Raw genomic sequence first — 15,454 nt, forward strand, 5'->3', positions numbered from 1 at the left:
TAATTATACAATGGTACATTGAACATAATTATACAATGGTACATTGAACATAATTATACAATGGTACATTGAACATAATTATACAATGGTACATTGAACATAATTATACAATGGTACATTGAACATAATTATACAATGGTACATTGAACATAATTATACAATGGTACATTAAACATAATTATACCAATAATTTTATACAATGATACAATGCATATTTTCATCAAAACCTTTCACCTCTGAAATTTATAAAACCAGAACTATCGATCAGAATAATAAAGAACCTAACGCAGAATATTTGTACAAACAAATTCTTTGGAATCCGCACCTGTCAAAGAAAATATAGTTTTTGTATCTCACTCTCCATTTCCACTCTCCATTCTCTTAATACGAACGTCAACAGCCAAAGCAAACGCGTGCGAAATATTTGTTAAAGAATCACAACGCAAAAGTTATAGTGGAAGAATTATTTTGTAATACCATATGGCGAGTTACAGAGAGTTATCCCGTACTTCATCATCGATCGAATCAACCGACGAATTCTCTTTTCCTTTATTTCATTACTGCGTTCACGGTATCGATAGTAGTCAGGAATTCGAGCAATGCTCGAAGCAATCGGCGGAACGAGCTGTTACATGACGAACAAATCGTGCTCGACGTCCTCGCGTACCATTCTGGTTGTCAATTTTGAATGTATATCGATACAGGAACACCGTCGCGTTTAATTCACCGCTTTCATTCGCGGGTAAACATCGAAGCCTCGCTATTTAATTGGATATCAAACAATAACCAGACCGCTCGATACCGGCTTTTTCCTACAAATCGCCCATTTAAATCGACATGTTGACCTTCCTGCTACTGATTTTTTACGATTAATATATTTGTACCAATTTTTTCATGTGTAATACATAAGGTAAACATGTGTCGTTTCGAAAGCGAAATCTTCACGAGGTGAATTGGTTCTACGAGGATCAGAAGGCTACAACCCATTTTCATAGGGCCGCGGGAAAACCATGGCCCTTTACCATCGAAATCTAATAATAACCGCAACGTATACATATGCATGCGAATATCGATTTGTGCTGATGTACTGGGTGTTCGCGAAGTTCATCAAAATATATTCATGATGTTCTCTTTTTTATAAACACATTATAAACAATTTAGAAAATTTGTCAAAATGACTAGGGTGAATTTATGAAAATCTAAAATCTATGCTATTCATCTTTTTCCTTCAAGGTTATAAAACTTACTTATCCAGAAAAGTCTATCTTTAATTTGCAAATTAAAATGTTAATTTACAATGAAAATTTTAATGTAGAACAAAAATGTTAGTTTACAATGAAAATATTAATTTACAACTAAAATGTTAATTTACAAAGAAAATAATAATGTACTAAGAAAATGTTAACGTAGAATGAAAATATTAATGTACAATGAAAATATTAATTTACAATGAAAATTTTAATGTACAACAAATATGTTAATTTACAATGAAAATATTATTCACAACGAAAATGTTAATTTACAAAGAAAATATTAAAGTACAACAAAAATGTTACTTTACAATGAAAATTTTAATGTACAACAAAAATGTTACTTTACAATGAAAATTTTCATGTACAATGAAGATTTTAATTTACAATGAAAACGTCAATGTACAACGGAAGATTTTAATTTACAATGAAAATGTAAAAGCAGAGGTATGAATTTAAAAAAAATTGCGAAGGTTTTTGAAATGAAAGGTGAAATTGCATCGACGAGAAAATTCCAGCGAGATTTTTCAGGATCACCGTGTACATGTACACGAGACCGCGTATGTACGAGCATTTCCATATCGTATATAGTTGCACGGTTAGAACTATTATCGGGGCGCTGGTTTGGCGAAGGGTCGTGCGGTCACGCGGACCAGATAGCGGTTCACGAATCACTGAACACGAAGCCATTCAACGAGAAACACTGATGCATAATCTACGGCATTTCTCGAAATCACGCGTCTCGCTTACCCGGTGGAAGGCACCAGATCGAACGATTCGATTTCGGTGACTAAGAAAGTCTTTGCTCGAAATTAGAGCTCTCTGACCTCGTTTCATAGAGTTAACCCTCTTGGGACTTTGGTCTATTAATAAACCTAATTATATTAATCAATTAGATTTTATATGGTTTAATTGTATATGATCAATTTTACAGATGGAAGTAATATAACAAGTTCATTACACAAAGTAATAAAATATAAATTCACCATGTGGATTTCTATTCACCATTGTGCACATTAGAAATAAATTACAATGTACATTAATTACAAAGAAATTGCCTTTGATTTTGTGTAAAATATTTCTGTATTGAAAAGCTTGAGACACAAAGAGTCTCGTATCCTACAAGTGCAGTTGAAAAATAAATTTCAAGATCGTCAACTTGTGTATCGCTTTGAAAACTATCGAAACAGGTTTTAAATATAACGTTCGTCAAACGCGATGTAAATTTCATCCGGCACCGAATTAATTATCCGCGTTCGACTCGACCCAGAACCAACCGACCGATGTTCGCTGATCGATATTCGATATTCTAATTTGCCACGATGGTGACATGTTTATGGAAATATTCGAGACACACGTGTAGCCAGGCCGCGTGGTCTACTATTCGATCGGAGCGTAGAGTCACGATTTGAAAATTAATCAACGAAAACTTGAAATAAGCTTAAATCGCCAGGCGTTCTATGAATTTAATGAAACTCGATATTGATCGACATCCTGAAAATTTCACGTCCATTATGGAATTCCGTGGATATGTTTTGCTGTGTTTTGTAATATTAATCGCCCTGATTACACTGTGTATATTTGTTACCAACAAATGATACGCTGATTAAAGTGACTTGGTATAAAGCTAATCTAATTAAAACATCAAATATTCTGTAATTGAAATTCGATGAACAACGAAACCTTTTCCGAATCAATATCTCGATGAAACCAATAAACACAAGCATCAAGCTCCTCAGTTATTAGATTCCCTACCGAACAACCGAAAGAAAAACAGAAAGGCGAGTGAAAAAAATTTTCCGACAATCTAATCCAGCTGGCGAACGTGTCCCGAATTTTTCCGACCGATCCAACGATCGACGTCATTCCGGGAGTTACAATATTTCCCAATTGACCGACCTACATCGCGCAGAATTACGGATTATTCTGACAAATGCGGCCAAACGTTCGACCGAGCCAAGGAAAAAATGTATCGGCTATAATTCTCCGTTGCGAGTTCGAGCCACGATCCATCTTCCAGCTCGTGAGAAAAATCAGCTCGGTTCGCGTGCTCGTTCATCATCGAGCGGCCCGCTTTTAATTACCAAGCTTCGAGTAACGATGACGGACGATTCCAACATGGTTGCGTATCGTCCTTCTATACATATATCAAATCGGAAGGACATCTTGATGCTTGCGTGCTTCGTGATTTCTTTTCATTCGATGCCTTCGAGACTTTGGGGGGGATGGAATATAGGCATGAGGATGAGGTACTTGATTTATTCTTGAAATTTCAATCTTGGAGAGGTAAAAATTTAGTAGACCTTGTGGTACAAGGTGTAGTGACGCGGGGAAGTGGGACGTGTGGAAATACGAGGCATGAGGATACGACGCGTGGGGATACGACGCGAGAAAATACGGCGCGTGGAGGTAGAGCGCGCGTAAATATAGTGCGTGGGTATTCGACGCTTGGTGATTCGGTGTGTAGTAATTCCACGCGTGGAAATTCGACGCGTAAGAATTCGTTGCATGGTAATACCACGCGTGGTAATTCAAGGCGTGGTAATTCGGGGCGTGGAAATTCGGTGAGTGGTAATTCCACGCGTAGGAATTCGGTGCGTGGTGATTCCACGCGTGGAAATTCGACGCTTGGAAATTCCACGCATGGTAATTCGATGCGTGGTAATTCGACACGTGGAAAATCGGTGCGTGGTAATTCCACGCATGGAAATTCGGTGCGTGGTAATTCCACGCGTGGAAATTCGGTGCGTAGTAATTCCACGCGTGGAAATTCTATGCGTGGTAATTCCACTCGTGGGAATTCGGTGCGTGATAATTCCATGCGTGGTAATTCGACGCTTGGAAATTCCACGCGTGGTAATTCGGTGCGTGGTAATTCCACGCATGGAAATTCGGTGCGTGGTAATTCCACGCGTGGAAATTCGGTGCGTAGTAATTCCACGCGTGGAAATTCTATGCGTGGTAATTCCACTCGTGGGAATTCGGTGCGTGGTAATTCCATGCGTGGTTATTCGGCGCTTGGAAATTTGGTGCGTGGTAGTTCGACGCGTGGAAATTCGGTGCGTGGTAATTCGACGCTTGGAAATTCCACGCGTGGTAATTCCATGCGTGGTTATTCGGCGCTTGGAAATTCGGTGCGTGGTAGTTCGACGCGTGGAAATTCGGTGCGTGGTAATTCGACGCTTGGAAATTCCACGCGTGGTAATTCCATGCGTGGTTATTCGGCGCTTGGAAATTCGGTGCGTGGTAGTTCGACGCGTGGAAATTCGGTGCGTGGTAATTCGACGCTTGGAAATTCCACGCGTGGTAATTCGATGCGTGGTAATTCCACTCGTGGGAATTCGGTGCGTGGTAATTCCATGCGTGGTTATTCGGCGCTTGGAAATTTGGTGCGTGGTAGTTCGACGCGTGGAAATTCGGTGCGTGGTAATTCGACGCTTGGAAATTCCACGCGTGGTAATTCCATGCGTGGTTATTCGGCGCTTGGAAATTTGGTGCGTGGTAGTTCGACGCGTGGAAATTCGGTGCGTGGTAATTCGACGCTTGGAAATTCCACGCGTGGTAATTCCATGCGTGGTTATTCGGCGCTTGGAAATTTGGTGCGTGGTAGTTCGACGCGTGGAAATTCGGTGCGTGGTAATTCGACGCTTGGAAATTCCACGCGTGGTAATTCGATGCGTGGTAATTCCACGCGTGGAAATTCGACGTGTAAGAATTCGGTGCATGGTAATACCACGCGAGGTAATTCAAGGCGTGGTAATTCGACGCGTGGAAATTCAGTGCGTAATAATTCCACGCGTGGAAATTCGGCACGCGGTAATTCAACTCGTGGTGACTCAACGCACAATAATTCAGAATATAATAATTCGGCGCGCAGGAATTCAACGCAATCAATAAACATATCAATTTTAATTAAGACCCACACCAGCCCGCGACGACAATTACGTTTGACTTTCGTCCGCCAGCAGAAATTATCAGACAAATGGTCAAAGGGGTGCAGTTTTCCGGGCTACTTTTCCGCCAGCTTCTCATCACGAGCGGACGCATTAATCCGTCGCGTTTCCGGGAGGACTATGAAAAATCTTGCCCATGTAGCTCAATGCACAGAACCTGGCTAACCATCTGTACACTCGTGTGTGTGCACATGTGCGGGTATATGTGGACGCTCGTACCGGTAATTACTCACGTCACGTGGCGACGTTGCGCCAACTAGCCGGCAAGCTATTTTTTTTTCCTTTTATTCTCTCCACCCTGACGTTATCGCCGAGAGCTGACAGAACACGTAGGAACATGGTAAACCAGCTTAGAGTGGATAATATCGGTCAGCGGTTTTTTATGGCCACCGGACCGTAGGAAAGTGAAAAACGCAGGGGACAAAGAGCGAGCGAGACAGGGTTAGGGTGAAGCACGTGCATGCGTAATATTTTCAACGGTGGATTTTTTAAGTGGGTCCTCAAACTCTCTACGACATGTCATTTTGATGTTATGTATCGCCTTCATGATCGTACAGTGACTAAATGACCATTGCTGACAGGGAAGAATCATACCACAATTTTTATTAAAATGTAATCTGATATCGATTTTCCTAGAATACACGTGAACGTGTGATTACATGACATGTGCTTCTACATCCTTGAATTGCTATATCCTCGAAGTTTATTAATCTCGACTAAATATAAGTTTCGCCTGAGTTGATGGACTATAACTTTAATTGATCTTAATTGATCGTGATCGATATGACTTTAATAATTTTAATCGAATACAACATTCAGTTCTACAATTCTATCTTTGCAGATGGATATCAATCCAATCAACGACGAGTCTATTTGATCAGAATATAGAAATCGTCTATCAAATTTGGTCCACGGATTTGTGACTTACGTTTCGGTACAAAAGGACACGATTTTCAGTTGAAACGAAAGGAGAGGAAAGGATCAGGAAAATCTCGTGCCTCGTGAAGGACGATCAAGGCGTCTCACGTCGCACGATTATCCCTCGATTTTCCGGCTATCCCGGGAAAACGTTTCGCCGCTAAGCCAACAATCCGTCCGGACGAGTCCCTCGGACCTTTCGCCGAGCCGTGGCCAGTAATTAGGGGACAATGTGTGAAACGAACGTGCCGTTTAATGAAAGAGATCGTGATCTCTCGCATAGATCCCAAAGATTTTATTCTCGCGTATTTCGGATTGTTCGAGATCCGAAGCTCGGCTCGATCGATTGGCATTTGACACGTCCCTGTGAAAACGGCTGTATATCGGCAGGGCATGCATAACTGCAATTATTCGGAATAGTATGGTTGTATGATCGTTCAATGATGGTGAAATATAGTCATTCGCTATCTTATTAGATATAGTCATGTTGATTACGAGCAAGGATTTGTGGAACAAAATAGTAGACATTCGGTTTCTAAGAATAATTTCGAGGTCGTTCGATAACATGAGAGAACGATACCATTCATTTTTTCGTTATTTATAGATATTGATAGGAGAAATAGAACTGTGTTTATGGAATTAGAGTATTTGATTTGTACATGTTTGGTGACTCGTTGGCAAGCTACCAAATACCTTAGTTCATAAATTTTCAGACTACTTTGGGTTTATGATCATAGCTTTCGAGGTAGTAATAGAATCAATAATAAATAGTCAATCTGCTAAGCACCTTAATTTTCAAATTGTCAAACTACCACCACCTTAATTCTCAAATTCTCAGGCTACCATCGTCTTAATTACCAAATTCTCAAATTACCATCACCTTAATTCCCAAATTCTCAAGCTACCATCACCTTCGTTCCCAAATTCTCAAGCAACCATCACTTTAATTCCCAAATTCTCAAATTACCATCACCTTAGTACCCAAATTCTCAAGCTACCATCACCTTAATTCCCAAATTCTCAAATTACCATCACCTTAGTACCCAAATTCTCAAGCTACCATCACCTTAATTTCCAAATTCTCAAGCTACCATCACCTTAATTTCCAAATTCTCAAGCTACCATCATCTTAATTCTCAAATTCTCAAATTACCATCACCTTAATTCCCAAATTCTCAAATTACCATCACCTTAGTACCCAAATTCTCAAGCTACCATCACCTTAATTTCCAAATTCTCATGCTACCATCACCTTAGTTCCCAAATTCTCAAATTACCATCACCTTAGTACCCAAATTCTCAAGCTACCATCACCTTAATTTCCAAATTCTCAAGCTACGATCACCTTAATTTCCAAATTCTCATGCTACCATCACTTTAGTTCCCAAATTCTCAAATTACCATCACCTTAGTACCCAAATTCTCAAGCTACCATCACCTTAATTTCCAAATTCTCAAGCTACCATCACCTTAATTTCCAAATTCTCATGCTACCATCACCTTAATTCCCAAATTCTCAAATTACCATCACCTTAGTACCCAAATTCTCAAGCTACCATCACCTTAATTTCCAAATTCTCAAGCTACCATCACCTTAATTCCCAAATTCTCCAATTACTACCACCTTCATCTTCCAATTCTCAAACTACCATCACCTTCATGCCCAAATTCTCAAACTACCAAATACCTAGATTCCCAAATTCTCCAATTACCACCACCTTCATCCCCCAATTCTCAAACTACCACCACCTTCATCCCCCAATTCTCAAACTACCACCACCTTCATCCCCCAATTCTCAAACTACCACCACCTTCATCCCCAAATTCTCAAACTACCAAACACCTACAATCCAAATTACAAACTTCCAAACCTCCTTTCCGAACCTCCCTGTCAAAATTTCAACATTCCAAAATTTCCGAACCACATAAATTGTCAAAAGTCATTTTCAAACTTCCAAAAGCGATTCGCTTGTAAAATTTCGTCTCAAACGTCGATTGATCACCGCCGGAAAGTTCCTCGACTCGGTAGATTTTTCCTCCAGATTCGTTAGATTGTTCTCGTTTCATGGTTTATGGGAGCAGAAGTTGAAAGTTTGCGGCGTCACCCTAACGAAAACGCGTTCGAAGATTTTGATGGGGGTTGACGAAGTTGACGGGAGCTTTTATGCAAATGTGCGTCCCCCATCAACCGTCTGCCACAGTTATTTGAAGTCACATTCCTTGTTAAAGGATCTTTCTCGGTGTCTGAAACCAGCTACATTTTACTTACAAATCAGCTTCTCCCAGAAGCTAGTTCGTTACGTGTGTCTAAAATACTTCGGGCTGGAATATTGATTGATCGTACCACTTAACATAATTTAATTAACAATTTGTCTGATGAATTGTCGCTTAGTGGGGTCTAGTTCCATATGGTGTTATTACATTTTGTTGGGTTAAAAGATTCATATATGTGTATGTGGAACATGGATACATATATGCATATAGGACACACATGTAAAATACATATAATATTTGCATATATGTACTTATAGAGTTATAGATACACATGTACACACATGCATATATGGACTTATAGGTACACATACACATATGACTTACAGACACACATATGCACATATTCACATATAGACTTACATACACATGTTCACATATGCACATATAGACTTATAAATACACATATACATATCTATACATACAGACATACAGACTTACAGATACACATATTCACATATGCACACATAGACTTACAGACACACATATACACATATATACATACAGACTTGCAGATGCACATATGCACATATATAAATTGTAAACTATTCTTCTATACATATGAACCTTAAAAATGCATGAAAAAATAAAAGATATGAAATATCTCATATGCACCATTATTCTCTAGAATGCATTTCGTTCTCCAATAAATATAATCAGAATAAAAATGTCAGAATGACTTCGAAAGTCTGAAAGAAAAATATTTTCCTGTTTATTGTTCGTCCGAAATTAGAAACGAAGTGGAAATTGAACGAAAAAATGAGACTCACCGGCGTAAATCCTTTTCGCAGAGATATTAAGATCGCTGACGTTTTGCCCCGTTCAAAGGACAGAAACTGCGCAACCGATGTTACGCGCTGCATTCCGTTTATTACGCGTTGAACACGTTCAAAGCGGCCGCTTGCATAAATCTCCGGTGAAATTAAAGTGCACACTGGCCCGGTTGTAAACCAGAGCTCTAGCATTTGTAGGAAGGGAAAATAATTTGCGCGGAACGGAAATCGCGCACCTATATCCTCTCGAGATATTATTTTCACAGCGTTGGAAAAAATCGGGAACTTAACGAGTATTTTTATCGGGCTCTCCTGCGAAGTAATTCGAGAAGACAAACGATTCGGAATGTAAAAATCCTTATCCGATAATGAAATCGAGATGGCGTTTCAACGTCCGCTCTATCGATGCAACTTTTTTCAGACAAATTCGACGCTTGGTAATTCGATGCGTGGTAATTCGGTGCGTGGTGATTTCACGCGTGGAAATTCGACGCGTGGTAATTCCATGCGTGGTAATTCGACGCATGGAAATTCGGTGCGTGGTAATTCCACGTGTGGTAATTCGGCGCATGGGAATTCCACGCATGGGAATTCCGCGCGTGGTAATTCCACGCGTGGTAATTCGACGCATGGGAATTCGGCACGTGGTAATTCGACGTGTGGAAATTCCACGCTTGGTAATTCCATGCGTGGTAATTTGACGCATGGAAATTCGGTGGATGGTAATTCCGCGCGTGGTAATTCCATGCGTGGTAATTCGACGCATGGAAATTCGGTGCGTGGTAATTCCACGTGTGGTAATTCGGCGCATGGGAATTCCACGCGTGGTAATTCCGCGCGTGGTAATTCCATGCGTGGTAATTCGACGCATGGGAATTCGGCACGTGGTAATTCGAAGTGTGGAAATTCCACGCTTGGTGATTCCATGCGTGGTAATTTGACGCATGGAAATTCAGTGCATGGTAATTCCGCGCGTGGTAATTCCATGCGTGGTAATTCGACGCATGGAAATTCGATGTGTGGAAATTCGGCGCGTAGGAATTCAGTGCATGGTAATTCGACGCGTGGAAATTCGATGCGTGGTAATTCGACACGTGGAAATTCGGTGCGTGGTAATTCCACGCGTGGAATAATATCGTTAAAGGAAACTAACATCGTTCTTGAACTTGAAATTTTCTCGAAACGATAAACGTAGAGTCAACGATACAGCGTTATCAGCTGTTACTTCTAATGTTCTTTGAAGTTATAATCCTTTCTGCAAATGAAAGATTTTAGCAATATAAATATACTACTTTGTTTGAACATTTCGTGACTGTCTTCATTTCCGTCATTTTAAAATTTGTAACACTTTCTTCAAGTAGGACAGTTAATTATTTCAACTTGAAAGATAAGGTACTATGTTTTATCTACCAAATTCACGATTGTCTGAAGTAATCTGCTCGCATTAAAATTGAACTGTTAAGATCGATTATTATCGAAGAACAGTAGAGTACAAAAATTAGGTTCGGTCGATCATGCGAGCATTAACTAAACCATCACTTTCCGGACGAAAGATTCAGTTCTGCCATTGAAACGTTAAGGGTGTAAATACAGGGATGAATCGATGAAATAACTTTGGCTGGACCATCTCCCTTCGATTTTCGTCGACTGGGCAAACTTCATCGGCGACAGATCGGCTCGAAATGATCGATCACGAGATTAACTCGTTCGTTAGCGACCAACAAAGCGAACAATTTCATTTGTTCCACGCTCTAACGAAGCGTTCCGTAAACGTGATTTTCACCCACCAAATGTTTACCCCTTCTTCGGCTTTGTTTCCTTCATTTACAAATTTCCCAGCTATCTTTGGGCCCATATTTTCAAACCTCAAATTTAATCTCCCAAACTTCGAAACCTGCTAGCTTCCTATTTTGCAGTTTTCAAAATTTCAATTTTGGAGGTTTAGGAATTTAATAGTACCTGTGTGAAAATACGGTGCATGAGACTACAGCGCGTAGGAATTCAACGCGTAAAAATATGGGACGTAGGAATTCCAAGCGAGGAAATTTGGTGCGTTGGAATTCGACGCGTGGAAATTCGGGGCGTAGGAATTCGACGCGTAGAATTTCGACGCATAAGAATTCCACGCGTGAAAATTCGACGTGTTGGAATTCCATGCAAGGAAATTCGACGCGTAGGAATTCAGTGCGTGGTAATTCGACGCGTGGAAATTCCACGCGTGGTAATTCCATGCGTGGTAGTTCGACGCATGGAAATTCCACACGTGGTAATTCCATGCGTGGTAATTCGACGCATGGAAATTCGGTGAGTGGTAATTCCACGCGTGGTAATTCGATACATGGAAATTCCACGCGTGGTAATTCGACGCGTGGAAATTCCACGCGTGGTAATTCGACGCGTGGAAATCCCACGCGTGGTAATTCGACGCGTGGAAATCCCATGCGTAGTAATTCGACGCATGGAAATTCGGTGCGTGGTAATTCCATGCGTGGTAATTGGACGCGTGGAAATTCCACGCGTGGTAATTCGACGCGTGGAAATCCCGCGCATGGAAATTCGACGCGTAGGAATTTGATGCGTCGTAATTCGACGCGTGGAAATTTCACGCGTGGTAATTCCATGCGTGGTAATTCGACGCATGGAAATTCGGTGCGTGGTAATTCGACGCGTAAAAATTTTAATCAACAATTTTCAAACTCTCCGATCGCATCTGGCCAAATGAGAGTTCACCAGATCAAAGGAAGTTCTTACTGAACATACAGTCTCGACTATAGCGATAAACTTTCAATAAAACTGTACCTGACCAGTCATTCTTGTTTATGATCGTGCGTTTCGAAAACATTCGATTCGAAGAAGACCTCAGAATATTCCGTTGAGCTTTCTGATGTTAAAGATTTTTTTTTATTGTATTATCTCTGGATACCTTTTAATAATGATAGCAGATAATGTATTACTAGGTTTATCAGATTGCGTCCACTTTATCAGGTCTTCCATCGAGTTTGCACTGAACGGTGCCGAAAAAATAAAATCACGGCCATTTTCGGCGATAAGAGTCTGCGTCTACATGACTTGACAAAATGAACAATTCTTGTGAATACAGGAGTTATCGTTTTGCTGAACTGCTTTGATGATTAAACGAAGATCATTTATTGAGTATGAGGTTACTTCTGCATGCCCTGCACACGAGTCGAAGTATGCGAATCTAAGGTAGCGGTTATCATCAAACAACAAGGAACATAAGATAAATATCGTTATGTAAGTTATTGCCAGTAACTATGATAAACATCTAGTTACGTGATCGACCAATTACTCACTCTTCGAAGAATCGTTAAACTTGTTGATAAGGAGTAACTATAAATGGTATCACAGTCGATTGTATAGCAGATTCGAATGAACATTTTGATCAGTAATCAAAGCTACCTGTCGAAATGCGTAAGTTCGTTCTGTTGTTCGCGTGCCTATCCTTGCTCGCCCTTGCACAGGCCAACAATTTTATCGTAGGAAAACGGTCACCACGCGAGATTGTACTCCATAATCGCTATGTGTACAAGGTAAGAAATATTCACGTGGCAAGAAATTAATTACATTAAGTTGTGAAGTGTCAAGTTGTTACATTCGTATCATTAGAATATGATAGTCAGGTATTACGATTGTTAATCAAATTTCATATACGTAAAATCAAGGATTATACAGTACTATATATAATTCAACATTAAACTGCGCGACATAGTAATAAATATAAAATTAACAACTTGAATTGATTTCAGCCACCAATACCTCACGTCAGGCACAGATTAATTCTTGGAGTTAATGCTCATCCTGGCCAAGTAGTTTCATTTGTCTCCGTGAAAAATGCCAATCCCATGACAGCATGGATCAGCACGATCAGAGGCAACCTTGGACAACCATATATGCTAGTATCAGTAATTGGATTACCAGGCGCTGAGATTAGTCTACATTTCATTGCCTGCGCTGTGCCTCTTCAAATTTCCACTACCGAAAGACCCACGACAACTTCGATAATCACTACACCGTCATCTACACCAACGCATACTCCAGGACCAACTGGTACAGGCACTCCTACAACAACACCTTGGCCGACAACTACAGGACCAACTACTACAGGCACTCCTGCAACAACACCTTGGCCGACAACTGCAGGACCAACTACTACAGGCACTCCTGCAACAACACCTCGGGAAACAACTCCTGGACCAACTACTACAGGCACTCCTGCAACAACACCTCGGGAAACAACTCCAGGACCAACTACTACAGGCACTCCTGCAACAACACCTTGGCCGACAACTCCAGGACCAACTACTACAGGCACTCCTGCAACAACACCTTGGCCGACAACTCCAGGACCAACTACTACAGGCACTCCTGCAACAACACCTTGGCCGACAACTACAGGATCAACTACTACAGGCAGTCCTACAACAACACCTCGGGAGACAACTCCAGGACCAACTACTACAGGCACTCCTGCAACAACACTTTGGCCGACAACTCCAGGACAAGATACTACTACGACTAGCCCTGCACCATCACCTACACCAACGTATACTCCAGGACCACCTAATACAGGCACTCCTACATTACCGCCTGCAAAGACAAGTACTCCAGGACAAGATACTATTGCGAGCAGCCCTGCACCATCTTCCCCCTCAAGCAGCCCTGCACCATCTTCTCCCTCGAGCAGCTCTGCACCATCTTCTCCCACAAACAGCCCTGCACCATCTTCTCCCTCGAGCAGCCCTGCACCATCTTCCCCCTCAAGCAGCCCTGCACCATCTTCTCCCTCAAGCAGCTCTGCACCACCATCTCCTTCCTCAAGCAGCCCTGCTCCATCTTCTCCCTCGAGCAGTCCAGCACCATCTTCTCCCTCGAGCAGCCCTGCACCATCTTCTCCCTCAAGCAGTCCTGCACCATCTTCTCCCTCAAGCAGTCCTGCACCATCTTCTCCCTCAAGCAGCTCTGCACCACCATCTCCTTCCTCAAGCAGCCCTGCTCCATCTTCTCCCTCGAGCAGCCCTGCACCATCTTCTCCCTCAAGCAGTCCTGCACCATCTTCTCCCTCAAGCAGTCCTGCACCATCTTCTCCCTCAAGCAGCTCTGCACCACCATCTCCTTCCTCAAGCAGCCCTGCTCCATCTTCTCCCTCGAGCAGTCCAGCACCATCTTCTCCCTCAAGCAGTCCTGCACCATCTTCTCCCTCGAGCAGCCCTACACCATCTTCCCCTTCAAGCAGCCCTGCACCATCTTCCCCCTCAAGCAGCCCTGCACCATCTCCTCCCTCAAGCAGCCCTGCACCATCTTCTCCCTTGAGCAGCCCTGCACCATCTTCTCCCTCAAGCAGCCCTGCACCGTCTTTTCCATCAAACAGCTCTGCACCATCATCTCCTTCCTCAAGCAGCCCTGCACCATCTTCTCCCTCCAGCAGCCCTGCATCATCTCCTTCCTCCAGCAGCTCTGCACCATCTTCTCCCGCAAGTAGTCCTGTACCATCTTCTCCATCAAGCAACCCTGCACCATCTTCTCCTTTAAACAGCCCTGCACCACCTTCTGCATCGTCTGATTTTCCGAGCAGCAGCTCAGAGTCATCATCAACGGAAGAGGACTCAGATGAGGACTGGTATGATAGTTGGACGAACTGGATTTTGCGTTAATTCGATACAATAGTCCGGGAGAACCAGTACTTTGGTACATGGTCGGGAGATACATGTAAGTTTCGACCTCCAGGTCCGAAGGTACTTTGTCCAACGTCAAGGGAATATAAACCCACCTATATGTTAGCTACACGAATCCTATATGTAGTAGTTATAGTATGAACGGAGATTTGTAATGTACTTGAAGTATTTTAAATAAATTCTGGAAATCTTGCATTAATTGTGTGGAAATTGTGTTTGGAATCCTGTGTACCTGTTCCGGAAAATTCAGAATTGAGAAATTAGTAGAAATAAAAGATTTGGAGAAATGGCTTAGCACTATGTTCAGGTAGTATGTCCACGGTTAGGTCAGAAGTCGTATGCATATGGAAACATATCGTCGAGTGAGAAATAGCGAGAAAGGTGTTACCTCTGATGGCGAATGCGTAAAGCAGCGGCACAACTTCCACGCGTTTCTCACGCGAGAACCTTCGTCGGGCAACCACGTAATCTAAATACAGGAACTTCCGTTTTACGAATTTCGTGACTAACGACCTGTTAGTTATCCTTGCAGCTAACCCCTCGGGGAATAAATTAAAATTCTCACGGGCAGGAACAACGTCGTCCGTCCGTTGTCG

At 41.9% G+C, this 15,454-nt stretch overlaps 1 protein-coding gene across 1 annotated transcript; it reads left to right on the forward strand.

Annotated features, from left to right (window-relative positions):
• Positions 1 to 12,535: 12,535 nt before the first annotated feature.
• On the forward strand, positions 12,536 to 15,057 carry LOC105663653 (uncharacterized). Its single transcript, XM_076542033.1, has 2 exons — positions 12,536 to 12,716; positions 12,933 to 15,057. The coding sequence occupies exons 1-2, from the start codon at positions 12,594 to 12,596 to the stop codon at positions 14,835 to 14,837; spliced, it is 2,028 nt and encodes a 675-aa protein (XP_076398148.1). The 5' UTR covers positions 12,536 to 12,593; the 3' UTR covers positions 14,838 to 15,057.
• Positions 15,058 to 15,454: the final 397 nt, after the last annotated feature.

Source organism: Megachile rotundata, chromosome 2, assembly GCF_050947335.1.
Source record: "Megachile rotundata isolate GNS110a chromosome 2, iyMegRotu1, whole genome shotgun sequence".
NCBI lineage: Eukaryota > Metazoa > Arthropoda > Insecta > Hymenoptera > Megachilidae > Megachile > Megachile rotundata.

What these genes read in the sequence shown, in the direction of transcription:
- LOC105663653 (XM_076542033.1), top strand. Translation starts at nt 12,594, where the DNA reads ATGCGTAAGTTCGTTCTGTTGTTCGCGTGCCTATCCTTGCTCGCCCTT. An exon ending in ATAATCGCTATGTGTACAAG is followed by an intron (nt 12,717 to 12,932) that starts GTAAGAAATATT and finishes AATTGATTTCAG; the next exon opens with CCACCAATACCTCACGTCAG.